At 42.3% G+C, this 17,243-nt stretch overlaps 3 protein-coding genes across 4 annotated transcripts in view; 1 reads left to right on the forward strand and 2 right to left on the reverse strand.

Moving 5' to 3' along the window:
* The window catches only part of LOC105389347 (ADAMTS-like protein 3), a 335,955-nt gene that overhangs the window by 274,681 nt on the left and 44,031 nt on the right, over positions 1-17,243 (forward strand). The gene's annotated exons all lie outside the window — the stretch shown is intronic.
* On the reverse strand, positions 1,231-16,177 carry LOC125490853. 2 transcript variants are annotated; one of them, XM_048631222.1, is made up of 3 exons: positions 15,887-16,177; positions 14,765-15,806; positions 1,231-1,580 (listed from the first exon to the last, which is right to left on the reverse strand). In XM_048631222.1, the coding sequence occupies exons 2-3, from the start codon at positions 15,686-15,688 to the stop codon at positions 1,536-1,538; spliced, it is 969 nt and encodes a 322-aa protein (XP_048487179.1). In that variant the 5' UTR covers positions 15,689-15,806; positions 15,887-16,177; the 3' UTR covers positions 1,231-1,535. The 2 variants fall into 2 exon arrangements, with proteins under 2 accessions (XP_048487179.1, XP_048487178.1); XM_048631221.1 differs by having other exon boundaries at positions 14,765-16,177.
* On the reverse strand, positions 10,001-14,569 carry LOC119692053. The gene is made up of 2 exons (XM_048631225.1): positions 12,125-14,569; positions 10,001-10,659 (listed from the first exon to the last, which is right to left on the reverse strand). The coding sequence occupies exons 1-2, from the start codon at positions 12,159-12,161 to the stop codon at positions 10,250-10,252; spliced, it is 447 nt and encodes a 148-aa protein (XP_048487182.1). The 5' UTR covers positions 12,162-14,569; the 3' UTR covers positions 10,001-10,249.

Genomic DNA, 17,243 nt, shown 5'->3' on the forward strand with positions numbered 1-17,243 from the left:
GTCCCCATAATTTTCGCCATTATTTTGAGATCATCTGCATCTTCCGTCTATGTCCGAGGCGCGCCCGCGGTGTAAGCGCCAGATCATCATTAATCTGAGGTAGGTACTTCGGAAGTACCTAATTATTTCTTCATGGTGAAGCAGAGCAGAGGCGCGAGCATAGGATTCGATACTATTTTCGAATCTACACGAAGGGTCGCTTTTACGAAACGCTAAACGTATTTAAATCAAATTTTAAATACATTTTGTACTAACTGACAGACGTATGACAGGCTACTAAATACGTTTAGCGTTTGGTGAAATTCCACCTAACATGGAAAAAACAAATGCCACTTTTGGAACTATCAAATTAGCCTTACATTTTGACAGTGACATTTGACGATACGCAACGTAAACGGAGGTTTCGAATCCTATGCTCGGGCAACTGAGGCACGAGCATAGGATTCGATACTATTTTCGAATCTACACGAAGGGTCGCTTTTACCAAACGCTAAACGTATTTAAATCAAATTTTAAATACATTTTGTACTAACTGACAGACGTATGACAGGTTACTAAATACGTTTAGCGTTTGGTGAAATTCCACCTAACATGGAAAAAACAAATGCCACTTTTGGAACTAACAAATTTGCCTTACATTTTGACAGTGACATTTGACGATACGCAACGTAAACGGAGGTTTCGAATCCTGTGCTCGGGCAACAGATATGAGTCGATAAGTAAATATCAAACTGCCATAAAGTCACCTCCACGCAAAATTTGGGAACTGAAAGTTTTCATTTTCTCTATTGTTTTGTGGCTACTGCTGTACTACACACCCAGTATCTATCTATCATTCATAGAAAAAAAATGATTGGATTTTACAATTCGGTTTTGATTTTATAATTTTATTGTTAACTAGTTTAATAAAACTTATTTGGTTGTTCGGAATAATTATTTCTATTTTCATACTTTTTCAAGAAACGAAAATAAAAAAAATCGTAATAATAAATACTTACAGTGCAACATACTTATCTGTTCCGGTGAGAGCGAACTAAATTGATCCATATCTCATTACTTACTAATGAATTGTAATATTGTAAAAGATTAGATGGGTTTATTAACACCGCAAGAGTGAATGAACAATACGAGCAAACTTAAAATCTTATACAATTAAGAAATATTAGACATTTATGTGAGCTGTCACCGGAACAGATAAGTTTGTGGCACTGTAATACAGTGTGTTGTTTTTCGGACCCAAACTTTAAGGGTTTCTACGAGTAATATCATCGAGAAAAAACCCCCATCGGGTCCGAAAAACAACACACTGTATAAGTCACAGTACCTATCACTGGTTAGGCATCATCATCATTCATCATCACTGAACAAATCTTAACGAGTAACGGGAGAACAGTTGGGAATTTTCTAGTTTATGTTCCCATCTAGTTACAGCGGCTGGTTTGGAATTCAGAAATAAATCATTCCCAACGAGTAACACTCCCATCGAGTAACACTGTGACTAGATGGCACACTTTTCATGAAGAATTCCCAACTGTTTACAGTGTGACAGGTTTGATGTGTGACTCGATGGGAACAAAGGACTCAGGGGGTCATTCTGAACAACTTATGTTGTACGAGTTTTGGAAATTCGCGAAAAAAATAATTTATTTTCCATAGAAACTTTGTTGGTTACTTGACATTTTACTATGGAGAACGATTTTTGTCACTAGTTACTTGTTATATATACATATATATGGAGCAGCTATCTTTTTGTGCTTCCCAACTAAAATCACCAATACAATAACACAAAAACCACCGAATGTTTCCCCAAATTGGCTTATCGAATTCCGCTCGAAAACTCCGGTAATTAGCATAATTATAATTCCGAATACACAGTGTCGTTATAAAATATAACAAATTCCGAACAAATAAACTCGTCGCGTTGCTGTCTCAAGTTTACAAATTAAAATCAAATTAGTTAACGCACATGGGAAGTGGGAGAAAAGTTTCATCCGTGCATGTTTTCAGTGGTTATTCCAATCTAGGTATGTATGTATGTTGGATTCTAGAAAACGTATGTTTGAGAATAACCCCTTTACCCTATCACAGCTTATTAGGGTAGGGTAAATTCTCTGAAATACGTTTTCAAGAAAGTCATCTTATTTCTAACTTTTGTTTGCTGCTAATATTTTTTTCTTTCAAAGGAAAACGACTAGAGACCAATGTATGTGATAAGCTAATAACCTGGATTAACACATAAGCTACTTTTATTTTTTTAATTTATTTATTTAACTCTTTATTGTACAAATATTACAAATAAAAGTACAAAGGGTGTGTACTTAATGCTAAAAGCATTTTCTGCCAGTCAACCCGCAGGAGGTACAGGAAAAATAGGGTAATAAGGTGTACAAAAAAGAATAAAAAAAAGGAAAATAATACTAAACCTAAGTCACTTAACATTATACCTAATTAACCTATATAAATATATGTACAAATATACCGATACATACAATATATTATACATACTCGTAATATACATAAGTATATCTAATACATACATAATAATATATACCTATAAAATATACTTAAGCGGTTCAGGAGAAGCGGTCTATTTATCTAACTTGCTAAGGTAGTAAGCACGAGTCAAACATTTGAACACGTTGCGAGAAGGTGCATTTCTAATATTATGAGGAAGATTGTTCCATAATCGTACAGGATAATCCGGGATTCAAACGGGAAAACGCTAGTAAATTATGTTAGTATGCCACTTGTCTCACCTGCGGAATTCCCGTGGGGAAATCTTGAATGAAATATATTAGTACCTAGATAAGTAATTGATAAATAAAACCACTTCTCCTTACATCTTAGTCCATAGCTCAGTGTTGGCCGCAGTAGCGTCGACTGTAACTCAAAGTATGCAAATTATTTAAGCTGGCAACTTTGCGTGGGTTTTGTAAAAATTACCTTTGTGTCTATGAGCCTCGCTTTGTTTAACGCACGTAATTGAAAACATGTTTACCGGGTATCCTTTTATTCTGCCTTCAGGAGGGCTGAAAAGAGAGTTTGAATTTTAGAGCCTCTAAAAATTTATGAAAAAGGCTGGTAGATGGTCAAATGGTCATTGCAAAGTGACCTACGGTTTCGGTGATACGCAATACGGACTTTGTTTGGGCTCTGCGTTAAACCACCGTTCCGTCACTTTAACTTATCCTCTGGCAGCGTTGTTCAAATTTTTATATAGAACAGCGGAGCGCTAACGCAACGCACACACAACGCCCGTGGCATCGCTATTTGACAATGTTACGTTAACAACCGCTGTGAAGCTTTCATCTACTTCACTTTTAGAATATCGATTAACCGACCAAATTAAGAATACAGAAGGCATCGACCCATTCATTATTGTAATTTGTAATTAATTACCTGAACAAACGACCAAACCCACGCCACGCACAGCTAAAATAATTCAATCAAATCGCGTCCCACGATTAAACCTTACACTCCTACGCCTCAATCCGTACCTACATTAAATTCAACACTCGAATACATTTTTAACAGGGTGCCCAGTGCTCAGTAGCCCGGGAAAAGAATCTCTTTCATTCTTTTCTACGAAGACTACAAAATACATGGCCCGGTATTCCGACCCACATAGTTTTAATTTTAAAAACGGGGGCAAACAGTAGACAAAGGCCATGAGCCGAGCTTTCAAACGTGGCCGGGTTATACGCTCAGAGCGAGAATGCTATTGCACGCTTCGGATAATGTTTTTATTTGTTAGGTGCAGCTTTTTCGCTCTTGCTTCGAAATTTCCCATCGATTGAAGTATGGTGGCGTGGTGGGAAATGTCTCTTCCTCTTATTCGAAAGGCCGTGGATTCAAATTCTGGCGTGTACTAAATATAGATTTCTATGTTATTTATTCATCAATGATTTATGTTATAAAGTGTTTATTTATGCAACAATGCCCATCATTTCATCTTTGAGTCAGCTTATATTTTAAGGACGAATTCAAAAACCGCTCCCCGCCTGTACCCGGAGCCCGAAAAGCCTTATTATTTCGCGTCCCTCTCCCTGATGATGTCAGCCTCATCCGCTATTGTGTCACAGGTTTCAATCTCTTCTGGGCTTTTTTTGTTGGCACAAAAGAGGCTCTATTCTAGGCTCTGCGGCGTCTGTCTTTTGTCTGCTTTCGAGTCACTGGCGACGGGCGCTAAAGCCTTTTTGATTCTGGCGACGATTGTGCTGTTCTATGGATTAATGTTTCAGGGTTTGCAGGCTCATTTGTATGGATTTTAGTAGTGTACAACTGTACATACAGCCTTAGGTATGTCCTGTAGTATGACAAGCTTTGAGAAGATGTCTTTATCTTGGACCGTGCACTTTTGCTATGAATTTTGGCCAGCATACGGTTTGAAGATGGGACTTAGGTATGATTCAATTTTAACGTAATAAATGGTGGTGTAGTGGGGCGTCTAGTGGTAGTACCTTTCAGGTCTCTACAGCCGGCCCTCCATCCGGAGGGTGTATGCCACACTGGTCCACAGGCGTTCCACAAATCTCTCACCAGTGGCTCCAAGAAGCTGTTGTGTACGCAGCGGCCACACCACGGTAAACCACGTCGGCTCGTGGGCTAAACCTGGTCGAGGGGAGCCTGCACGCTTCGGCGGACAGGCCTGAACGTAGACACCTCCTACGCAGTGCATGAAGACTGATCCGGTGACGAAGGCAAACCACAGCTGATAAGCAACGGTAATTGGCAGAGTCAGCGGGACAGCAAAGGCATGGTGGAAGGCCAGAGGCGACAGCAGAGGTCTACAGCGGCTGTCGGCAGACACTGCATCCAACTCTTCTCCGATCGTAGCGGTCTCCGTTCCATCGGGTACAGAAGAGGGCGGACGAGAGAGTGCACCTGTGGTTGCGCACCTACTTGTGCACTATAATATGATCTGCGTATCGGACTGCTTCTGGATAACGGACTCGGAATCGACAAGACCTACGGCGATGAGCAAAAGTAGAGAGGTTCGGTTGTGATGCACACCGGGCTTTGTCCGATGCTTGCACGCAGGCGGCTCAGAGAGAGAGTGGTCGCTTTTGCGCTGATTGAGGTGACAGCGTGAGCTCGGCAGCACTCTGAGTGTCCAAGCAGCCCTATTCAGGGAAGCACTGCTTGCCCCACAGGGGGACGGGACTAGAAAAGGTGTCCTAAAAATTGCTCGCCTCAAAACTACAGGGAGGTAGTAACCACGGCTGCCTGAGCATCCCTCCAATCGTGGTCGAAAACGAGCACATTATAACACGACATTAAAAATGACATTTGCTGCATGGAACGTACGCACACTGATTGATCGCGATACCAACATTTGCCCTGAAAGAAAAACCACTATAGTGGCACGTGAACTTCGTCGCTATAATGTGGATGTAGCCGCAATCAGCGAGACCCACCTGGCCGACGAAGGAGAACTAGTGGAGCACGGTGGCGAGTATACTTTTTACTGGAAGGGGACTCCTGCATCCGAGCCAAGACGCTCAGGAGTCGGGTTTGCGATCAAAAGCGCTATTGTGAAGAAACTGGTTGAATGTCCAGTGTTTATTTCCGACCGCATTATCACTTTGCGCTTACACTTGGAAAATAATCAGTACCTCAACTTGATAAGCGTTTATGCCCCAACGATGACCAACGATGACGACATTAAGGAGCGTTTCTATGAAGAGCTTGCAGCCACCCTCTCTGGTATTCGACCGGTAGAGAAGATCCTTCTGCTTGGTGACCTGAATGCTAGAGTTGGCCGTGATTATGAAGCTTGGCCGCGTGTTTTGGGTCGGCACGGTATAGGTAACATGAACAGTAATGGCCAAATGTTACTCAGCCTCTGTGCGCAATTTGGCTTGGCTATAACCAATACCTATTTTAGATTACCCATTAAGCACAAGGTCACATGGATGCACCCGAGGTCCAAACACTGGCACCTTATAGACTACGCCATAGTCCGGCAAGCGGATATTTCGCAAGTCCTCGTCACGCGGGTTATGCGAGGGGCCGAATGTTGGACGGATCACAAGCTTGTGGTGACTAAAGTAAAACTGCGACTTCGCCCGCCCGTCAGATCCAACAGAGTCAATTCAGCACGTCTTGACGTAAATAAACTGGCTAGTATGGAAACTCGAAACAGTTATTGTCATGCTTTGAATAACGCAACCTCAACAATTGACACAGATGGTGACTTACAAATGACATGGGACTTACTATGTTCGCAAATAATTGATTCGGCCAAACACATGTTAGGGAAATTACCCCGTATTAACGAAGACTGGTTCGACGAGAACGATCAGTCATTGACCGATGCGATTGCAAAGCACCGAGCCTTGTTGCGACGTCACCGTCGGGGAAGACAATCTCGAGAGACGCTGGAGGAGATAAAGAAAAGCAGTGCTGCGCTTCGTTCTCTTACTCGGGAAGTAAAGGACCAGTGGTGGAAACAGAAAGCCGAGTTCATCAACTGGCTTTCCCAGTCTAACCGGCTAGGGCTGTTTTATGCTGAAGTACGGAAACTAATCGGCAGTGCGCCCCGTGTCAATGTACCACTTCGATCCTTAGACGGGACGCAACGGCTAACATCTAGGGAAGAAACTATGAATCGTTGGGCTGAGCATTTTAAATACCTACTAAATGTAGATCGATCAGCTGATCTTGAGCACATTCGAGCACTCCCAAAGTTCCCCGAAAAAACAAATTTGTGTGATCCGCTCACACTTGAAGAAGTTATTACAGCCATAAGACAGCAACCAAACGACTTAAGGCCAGCACCAAAGTCTCTTACGACATGATAACGGAGATTATGTATGCGGATGACCTATGTTTTGTGGCTAATTCACCAGGCGGTCTACAACAGCTGATGAGCAAGCTCGACGAGGCGTGCTGCAGATTTGGACTGAAAATAAGTGTTAAGAAAACCGAAGTTATGTCTTTGGACACACCGCCAACGGCCGACTCTGCACTGAATATTCGCCTGGGGGAAACTACTCTTAAGCAAGTAGACAAATTCCGGTACCTGGGGAGTACCTTAACAGCTAAGGGGGACCTAGACGCCGAAATCAACAGCAGGATTGGCGCGGCTTCCGCAGCCTTTGGAAAGCTACAGCTGAAGATGTTCCGCTCACACGACATCCGGAGGTCAACTAAGATCGCTGTGTACATGGCTATAGTCCTCCCAAACCTTCTCTACTCAGCCGAAACGTGGTGCTTGTATCGACGACACATCCGGACACTAGATAGGTTTCACCTCAAGTGTCTTCGAGAGATTTTAAATATAAAATGGTCAGACCGTATTCGAAATACAGAGGTGTTGCGTCGGGCTAAGGTCGGTGGCATCGAAGCTTATCTTATGAGACGACAACTGCGTTGGTGTGGTCATGTCTCCCGCATGTCCGATGACAGGCTCGCGAAACGCGTATTCTATTCGGAGCTCCGTGAAGGCACGCGCAAGCGAGGTGGGCAGTTCCTTCGATACAAGGACGTAATGAAAAGGCACATGAAAAGATGCGGCATAGACCCGAACAGCTGGGAGGAGACTGCAGCTGAACGCCCAAAATGGAGACATCTTGTGCAAGGAAATGTCTTCACTTTTGAGGAGCAGCGGCGAACAGACCTGGACACAAGAAGAGAGGAACTAAAAGCCAGACCACCTGCGGCAATCGTATACAATTACGAAAATGGTTCACTGAAATGTGAAATGTGCGGTCGAACATTTACCGCCAAGATTGGCTACATAAGCCACATCCGGGCACACCAACGAAGCCTAAATCTTCATTAGCAGTCGCCGTAGCCGTATCGGCTTGGAAGACATCATCAATAAATGCAATTGCATTTGGTGTGACTTCAACTTTTGTATTATATACCCAATCAGGGTATGTACTACAACACTACACAACCAATTTACCACAAACATTATGAAATTAGAAAATGTGAAAACGAAATAGCGAAAAGGCTATAAGTTAAGAAGACGGCAAAGAACAATCATGTTTTACTCCATGCAAATTTCAAGTCTCTAAAACCATGATTAAATTATATTTCTATGCAAGTTAAATATCAATAGCGTTGCTCAGCTATTCTCAAGACTGGAAACATTTTCTCCGCAACGATTTTGTCCCGAGAACTATTTTGCATACTTCATGACTCACTCATTCCGCGGTTGCCAGTATAGTTGCCAGTGTTTGTCAGATATACAAGATGGAACTTTATAAAGTTAAACCAGACACAAAAATTAAGACACAATGTTCTTAGATGTCCTTCAGAAATGGCCTTAAGTACCTATATTATAAATATGTCCTACAGAAAATGTATATCAACTGTTTCCCTAAAACCTCTTTATTCTAAAAATGATTTATTAATTTTCTTATTTTTTAATTGCAAATTATTAAAGAAACTGAGTTTAAATTGTATGAAAAATATATTTTTTCATAACACAATTACCTAAATGTGTAAACATGGATTTATTGTTATAACCTATGTTGATTGTGTTATTACTAGTCATAGAAGACATAGGTTTACATCATTAGTTAGCAGAAAACCTTAAAACGTCTCCTTACACAGACTTGAGCACTGTCAACCGCGCACCCTGTATACCACGTGAGCTGCAAGCCTCGACTATGTTGAGATCTCAGACGTCTGTGCCACCGAGAAGTTTATTCTAATTTGCTCGTTGTTTTGAAGAATGTCGCAAGTTAGTCCCGCTTCACGACGCTAGGTGGCGTGCGCTAATTATTGCAGTGATTTATTTGTGAAAGCAAGCGGGCAATTTAAAGAGGTTGTATAAAATCCACGCGCCTGTCTTAAACTTAGCTTCGTCTTAGCGTGTCGGTTGTTGGTCACCCTGGTGAAAGTATTGGCTGGTCAGAATAGCATCAGTCACTGACTGCTCAGAGTGCGATAGAGGTATGGAAAGTATAGTTGATACGTCACTCGGGCACCCCTTAACTAACACACAGGACGCTAGATTGACGACCTAATTCAGGTAGCCGGTATTTTTGGATGACCATGACTCCTGACATAGGTGCCTTTTGATTTTAAAGACTATGTAGTTCGCATTTTTGGTATTTATTGTATTCGGAATGTGACTTAATACATAACGATATTAAGTTTATAGACATCGGTTCAGCCGTGTCTAAGTTATCAGTATTTCTCATTTTAAACTTTGTATGAACTTTTCCATCGGACATCCTGTATAATAGCGTAAGGTATAACTTGTACACGTTAGCTTCTGCAAAGTAAGTTAAAGTATCGGTCCACAATACATAATAAGGGTACGGAAAGAACTTCAAACTTCTTTTCATTGGATACTCAGAACAAGTTATGGGGAGGATCTTTTGAAATCGACGATGTTACGGCACAGTAAAACGTGGGCAGTATGGTATCGCTTATCCATCTCCGGGGGGTCAATCCCAAAATTGACGAACGAACGCGCCAGAATTGTCACGTAATCGGCACGCTTAATGCAACGAAACAGAGCCGTGGGTACCTGCAATTTTTTTTTATCGATAATTAAGTGACAATTCATGTTCTGTCGTTCGTCAATTTAGAGAATGTCCCCCCTGGTGCTGTTGCTATGCTCGTTGCAGTGTATAAGTACCTACGTTTGAAGTCCACCAATCAGACTCAATACTGCACATAGCATAACACTGGTGGCATTTATTGCACATCATCGCATCATCATTTTATCATCAACATCAACAGTACTTCAATAGTTTTTAGCCTCTTGACAGGCCGATCTCCCATCCCTTTTAAATTACCAATCCAACGGAGTCGATGATATTTACCATCCAAAATCAGAAAATCACAGTATTTTTAATACCCTTTGAACACACAATACTGTCAATTTTACGTCGTCGGCGTGCCCACGACGGCGTATTTTACATAATTTCATATATTATTTAAAAGGAAACTTTGAAAAGCTCCTTGTTTGCTACTTTATCTAGCTAACTTTTACTTTTGCTGAAATTGTCCTAACTGAGAATAGTGGCAGGATTTTGGAAATAAAAGATGTTTATCGTTCAATACTCAAACAGGTAGTATATTAATAATTTTTGGTTACATAGATCGAGGACAAGGGGAAGGGAACATGTAAATAGCCAATGAAATGATTTATCACGACATCGCGGCGCCGTGTGATTGGTTGATGACCATCTGTAGTTGTGTGCGTCGTCTATAGGTCATATGCATGTGTGCGTGCGTCTTCAACATGCCCCCGGCCTTGAAATGATCCAGTTTCAATGAAATTTTAGGTATCATGGCCATCAGCTGAAAGAGGACAAATCTTCGTGTACGGTCGTCTGAGGATGCCTGAGGACGTACGGATGTCGGCCACCCTCGAGATCCCGTCTTTGCCTGGGAAGGTCTTCTCCACGCGGCCCATTTGCCATTTCAACGGCGGCAAGTTGTCGTCTTTTATGACGACCAATGTGTTGGGTTGAAGGTCGGTATTATTTTGCCACCACTTCACTCGAACCTGCAACTCAGAAACATACTCCTTGGCCCAGCGGGACCAGAATTGCTGTCGTATTTGTTCTAGCCTTTGGTATCGTGACAGTCGGTGCGTGGGCGTGGCGCTGTAGTCGGGGCAGGCGGGCGCCGTCAGCGGCCGACCAACCAGGAAGTGACCAGGGCTAAGTGGAGTTAAGTCATCTGGGTCTGCGGACATAGGAGTTAAGGGTCGGGAGTTCAGGACTGCCTCGATTTGCGTCAACACAGTGCTGAACTCCTCATACGTTAGGTGAGCATTACCTACCACCCGACGTAAATGGTACTTGCACGATTTTACCCCCCCTTCCCACAAGCCACCAAAATGAGGGGAAAATGGAGGAATAAAGGAAAATTTTATGTTTTCACTGGTAGCATAACTTTTTATTTCGTCACTACATTGTGAGAGAAACTTGGCAAAGTCATTTTTTAGACCTAGAAAATTTCTTCCATTGTCTGAAAATATTTCGGATACTTTACCCCTACGACTAATTAAGCGTTTTAGACATAATAAATATGATTCAGTCGAGAGGTCACTAGCTAGCTCTAAGTGAATAGCCCGCGTAGCTAGACAGACAAATAGGCATATATAGGCCTTGGTTGTTTTAGCGCCCCGCCCTTTACGGTTCAAGACGAGTACTGGCCCTGCGTAGTCTACACCACAACGGTTGAACGGATAACTCGGAGTGATCCGCTGTATCGGTAAATTACCCATCAACGGTGTTAATGTTTTACCACGAATGCGCCTACACGTGACACAGTCGTGGAGTACCTTGCGAGCTAAGTTTCGGCCTCCTATAGGCCACCACGACTCGCGAATGTTAAATAATAACGCTTGTTGTGCGCTGTGAAGCAGTCGCCTATGCTCATAACGAAATAACAAAAGCGCAAAGTAATGTTTACCTGAAATCAACACCGGGTGTTTTTTGTCGTAGTCAAGGTCAGGCGCATTTTCTAATCGGCCTAAAATGCGAATTAGACCGTCCTTATCTATAAATAGATTGAGCTTGGACAAATTATGTTTATTTTTCAACGAACCGTTAGCAGATAACGCTTTATATTCCTGCGGAAATGATTCTAATTGACATAATTTTATTAGTTTATTTTCGGCTTCTTTTAATTCACAAACGGTAACCGCGCCCGTACGCCTATTGTGTTTATTCTTATTGCGCGCATTATGAATAAAACGTAGCATATACGCGACGGTGTGCTTTATGCGATTATATTGTGAAAATCTTATGAAAGGAAACACAAATGACTCACTGTTATCCTCAGCAACGAGCGAAACAGTGTTTGATTTTAACTCGGGCAGCTCAGTCGACGTAGGTACCTCGGCATGAATGGGAACTTGCTCGTGATTGAAATTAACATCGTGAAGAAATTCAGGACCCTCCCACCACAAAGAAGAGGTAGACAGATCACCTAACCCTACGCCTCGTGATACTAGGTCAGCCGGATTCTTTTTGCCACTGACATGACGCCACGGGAGATCTTTGGTTAAATCGTGAATTTCTGCAGTCCTATTTTGCACGAATGTTTTTAACAAGTTAGGTGCCATTTTAAGCCAGCCTAGCACTATGGTGGAGTCAGTCCAGAAAACTACGTTGCTGAATTCACATCGTAAGGAATCGCGTACCTTTGTATACAATCGTGCACCTAGCAAAGCACCGCATAGCTCTAGTCGCGGGATGCTGACAGGCTTGACCGGCGCGACTCGACCCTTGGAACACAACAAACGCATTGTAACACTGTGTGGTGTGTTATCGTTATCAGCACTGATGGTGCGTAAGTAAATACACGTCCCATATGCCGACTGAGAAGCGTCGACAAATACGTGACATTCAATAAATTTGGGATTTATACCTATAGCATGACGCGGGATTCTTATTTTATCAAGAATAGGTAATGATGAGACGAATCGAACCCAGAGTTGCGTGACGTCATTAGGTAGTTCATCGTCCCAGGATATCTTTAGAAGCCAAAGTCGTTGCAATAAAACCTTAGCTTGCATTATTGTTGGACTGAGGAAACCTAGCGGGTCGAAAATTTGAGAAACGCTAGATAAGATAGTGCGCTTTGTAATAGAATTTTCATTGTTTTTATAATTGGTATTGAAATGAAATTCATCACTGATGGGAGACCAACCTATGCCCAATGTTCTATGGTTATCATTGTTATTATCATTGAATGATTTATAGTCCGACTGCTGATCATAGCTGCTATCATCGGGTACAAAGTTGTAAATCCATTTGCGTAATGGAAAACAGCCTGACTGAAGTGTGTTTGAAACATTTGTACAAAGCTTTAACAAATCATTTTTGTCGTCTAAACCCGTGACCATATCGTCGACATAAAAATCGCAATTAATTACTCGCTGGACGTCCGGATCAGTACTTTCGACAGCTAATTGCTTCAAGCACCTTACGCTGAGGAAAGCTGAGGAAGCCAGCCCATATGTCACGGTTCTTAGTTTATAAATGCTGATGGGTTGTGTCGGTTCATCGCGCCAGAGAATAAGCTGCAAGTCGCGTTGGTCTTCAGCTACCAAGCACTGCCGGTACATTTTTGCAATGTCAGCGCAAGCAACATAGCGGTATTGTCGAAAGCGAAGCATGATATCGATTAAATCACCCTGTATAGGAGGCCCTACCATCTGTATGTCGTTGAGCGACACGCCGGTGGAGGTGGCGGCGCTGCCGTCGAACACGGTGCGCAGCGGGCTGGAGCTGCTGCCGGGCCGCAGCACGCCGTGGTGCGGCAGGAAGTAGTGCGGGCTGCCGGGCGCCTCCACGCGGCTCATGTGCCCGAGATCTTCGTATTCGTGAATGAAATTACTGTACAACTGTTTGTACTCAGCAGAACGCTGCAGCCGCCGCTCTAAAGCTAAGAAGCGACGCTCCGCCTGGGAATAGGATTCACCTAGCGTGTCTGGTGACAGTTTGTGAGGGATGCGCACGCAGAACCTGCCGTCGGCGGCGCGCGTGGTGGTGCGCACGAAGTGCTCCTCGCAGGCGCGCTCCTCGTCCGTGCGCTTGTCGGAGATAGTGGAGGCTTCCTCGATCTCCCAAAACTTTCTAAGTTGAGTTTCAATTGTCTGCGTGAAATGACAATGAACCCGCCTAGTATCATCGCGTGAATTATGATTATTATTATTATTGTAAATCGGACCGGATATGATCCAGCCTAGCTTGGTAGATTGTAAATATGGTCCTTTACGTAATCTAATTTTACCATCGCATAATAAATTCCAAAATTGATCCGCGCCTATTAAAATGTCAATTTGTTTGGAATCTAAGAACGTGGGGTCTGCTAACTGTATGTGGTCTGGAATACAGAACTGTTGTGCGCTTAATTCACATACAGGTGGCATTGTTGATGTTATTTTTGGTAGTACATAACATTGTATAGTTTTAGTGTAGGTATTTACGTGCGATTTTATATCTATGACACAAGTTTGCGTACATTGGGTCACAGAATCACCTACACCGCGTATTTCATGAGTGGACTGTATTAATTGTGCGCCTAGCAACTCGCAAAATGATTTAGTTATGAAGCATCGCTGGCTTCCACTATCCAGAAGAGCGCGGGCGGTATGTAAACGGCCATGGACATCAGTTACTTCGACTAGTGCGGTGGATAGTAGAACAGGCTGCGCTAGAACAGGTTTTACGGCCTGAGTGTGCGTGTGTGCGTTGTGTGCCTGAATCTGCGAGTGAGATGAATGATTGGTTTCAGTATCACTGAAAGGGACAGCGCATGTTGTGAAAGAGGTAACGGTACTCGGGTCATTGACGCGATCAGCTGATTCCTGAAAACGTAACGGTACGCTTTTTTCAGTAACTGCGTGTATAGTAACAACTGATTGACTAGACGGGCTGTCGTCAACGTGAATTATTGAATTATGTTTCTTATTGCAACGCTTACAGGGGCCAAACCTGCAATCGTCTACCGCGTGTCCTGAACGTAAACAATTACGACATAACTTATTTTCGGCTATAAGTTTTAACTTCGAATCTAAACTAATGTCGAGGAACTTTTGACACGAATAAATTGGGTGATTCGCATTGCACATGAGACATAGTTTTTTAGGACGCGAAGTAATCGAATTACTACGATCTTGCGGTTTGTTATTGTTGGTAGAAACATTACAGTGTGAAGAATTATAAGTCTTGGGTGCGCTTTGTTTTTTATGGTCTAGACTTTCTTTACTGTGCGACAAATGCAATGTTTCTAACATGTCAGCCCGATCTTCAAGGAATTTAATTATATCGTCGACTTTAATGGGTATTTTCGAATCCTTTTGTGCAAGTAAGGAGCCTTTATATTGCTCCCACTCGCGTTCAGTGGTTTTATCCAGCTTTGATACAATCATATACACGACAAGAGTGTCCCAATGTTGTGTTGGTTCACCGAGCATATTAAGTGCCCTTAAGTTTTTTAGAATTGTATCAATTAATGTTCTAATTAAAGCAGCTGACTCTTTGGGTAATGGATTTAAGTTAAACAAAGCTTTAATATGGTTTTGAACTAGCAATCTATTGTTGTTGTACCGGTTTAACAACAATTCCCAGGCGACATTATAATTATCCGAAGAGAACTCTAGTGCATCAATGATAAGTGCAGCGCTTCCTTTCAGTGATGATTTCAGATAATGGAATTTCTGAATATTGGTAATATCTGTTGAGTTGTGTACGAGTGATGAGAACGTGTCCCTGAACTCTAACCAACGCTCGAATGAGCCGTCGAAGGTGGGCATGGAAATGGTGGGCAATTGCACTGATTTAAGAAGGTTTTTGTTGCTACTACTGTGAGAACTGTTAGTGACCTCTCCACTGTTGAGAATTAACTCGGCCTGCGCAATGGTGCCGTAGTAAGAATCCTCGAACTGTTCACGTTGATCTAACTGGCTATTTAAATCACACTCATTAACAGATTCTTCTAATTTAGTTTGGAGTTCATTAAACTCAGCAAATAGGCTAGTAGCCCCTTGAATGCGTAGTTTTAAATCAATGCGATCTTGCGCTTTTAAAACACTATCCTTGGCCACGTTGGCTAGATAATTAGAAAACCTAGTGAGTCTACCTTTGACTATGCCACGTTTCCTAACAAGTTCGCGAATTAGTTTGTCAGTAAGTTCGTCTGTAACACCTCGTGTGGGGGACTTGGCACTAGACCTGGGTGCAGATGGCTCTAAAGACATTTTGGTGGCAAGTGAAAAGAGAAGGTACTCACGTGTGTTGCACTAAGTAGACGGGAGGCGGGCGGATGCCGCGTGGCCGGTCACCGGCGAGATAACGGATCGGTCACGTTATATAACACTGGAATTAATTTAAGCACTGTGTTTACACAAAAGAAGTATATAGGTGGGATAGGAGTAGGATGGGATGGCTGATCGTACCGTGGTGCGTGGCGTAGGTATCGTGTCCACGTGGAACTTTTGGCCGTCTAGTTCCTCGCTCCTCCTCTAGACTGATTTTGCAGTGGTATCCAGTGTCCTCTGTCCACTCCTGTCCAGTAGCTCCTTGGTTTCCAGGGAATGAGCTCAGGGAAATTGCGTCTTCAATCTCGTGCCACGTGATTCCCAATCACGTTAAATATGTCCATAGGTCGTCGTTCCTTGGTATTTATATTTGGCTTCGTAGGTCCAATTATGTTTGCTACTTTATCTAGCCAACTTTTACTTTTGCTGAAATTGTCCTAACTGAGAATAGTGGCAGGATTTTGGAAATAAAAGATGTTTATCGTTCAATACTCAAACAGGTAGTATATTAATAATTTTTGGTTACATAGATCGAGGACAAGGGGAAGGGAACATGTAAATAGCCAATGAAATGATTTATCACGACATCGCGGCGCCGTGTGATTGGTTGATGACCATCTGTAGTTGTGTGCGTCGTCTATAGGTCATATGCATGTGTGCGTGCGTCTTCAACACTCCTTTTGCATAATTCCACGATTTCGGAATACTAATTCTTGACCTGAACTCGCTTCTGGAACTTAGAGGTTGCGTCTTTGCGGTGGTTTTTTTCTTTTCGCATGAAAGTAATATTTTAGTGATGGAAAAGTTGTGGTTACAAACGTAGTTTATTGAAAACTCTCTGCAATAATTACTATATCAGTTTTAAGTGTGACCATATTCAAACTCTTACGATAACACGAGTGAAATATAGAGAAATTAACTATAGTGAAAAATATAGAGATTTTTTTTTTCCATCTCAGATGATTTACCTAGGTATGTTTATTTATTTAATACTTAATATTGTAGGAGATGCAACAAAATTTATAATAACGACCTTATAGAAAAACAAGCTGTCAATATTTATCACCAAGTATTTTCTTGACTAAGTAAACGTAAATTCCCACACCTTTTTCCCCACAATCATGTTTAAAGACATAACTCTTCCTGGAAACATCTTCGACAAACATCCACGTAGCTCCATTATAACGTTGTAAGTACATTTTCCTTCCGCTTTCTAATCTTACACTCATTCCCAGAATGAAATCTGTCTCAGTGGTCCTATCAGAGCACAATGAAATAACTGAGATGTGGTTCTTCTTAGTGTCGGTGACAAACGATAGGGCGCCTATAGAGCTTCCACTGTATAATTGTATTTTTAACGTTTCCTCATGTCTGGTAAGTAAAGTTGGGTTTCTTTTGCAGTCATTAATGCGGATGTGTGCTATCTGGACCTAACTGAAGCTTTGCTCAATAAGCTTGAACGCTTATTGAACACGTGCATTCGTTTCGTTTTTGG

The sequence above is a fragment of the Plutella xylostella genome, chromosome 28 (assembly GCF_932276165.1).
Source record: "Plutella xylostella chromosome 28, ilPluXylo3.1, whole genome shotgun sequence".
Lineage (NCBI taxonomy): Eukaryota > Metazoa > Arthropoda > Insecta > Lepidoptera > Plutellidae > Plutella > Plutella xylostella.

Bases quoted from the DNA above. Each gene is read 5' to 3' on its own strand.
- LOC119692053 (XM_048631225.1), bottom strand. From the start codon at position 12,161: ATGCGGTGCTTTGCTAGGTGCACGATTGTATACAAAG. The intron at 10,660-12,124 runs GTACGCGATTCC...CTATGTCCGCAG, and splicing joins GTGCACGATTGTATACAAAG to ACCCAGATGACTTAACTCCA.
- LOC125490853 (XM_048631222.1), bottom strand. From the start codon at position 15,688: ATGTCTTTAGAGCCATCTGCACCCAGGTCTAGTGCCAAGTCCCCCACA. The intron at 1,581-14,764 runs GTCGACGATATA...TGACCCCCTGAG, and splicing joins ATTCGAAAATACCCATTAAA to TCCTTTGTTCCCATCGAGTC.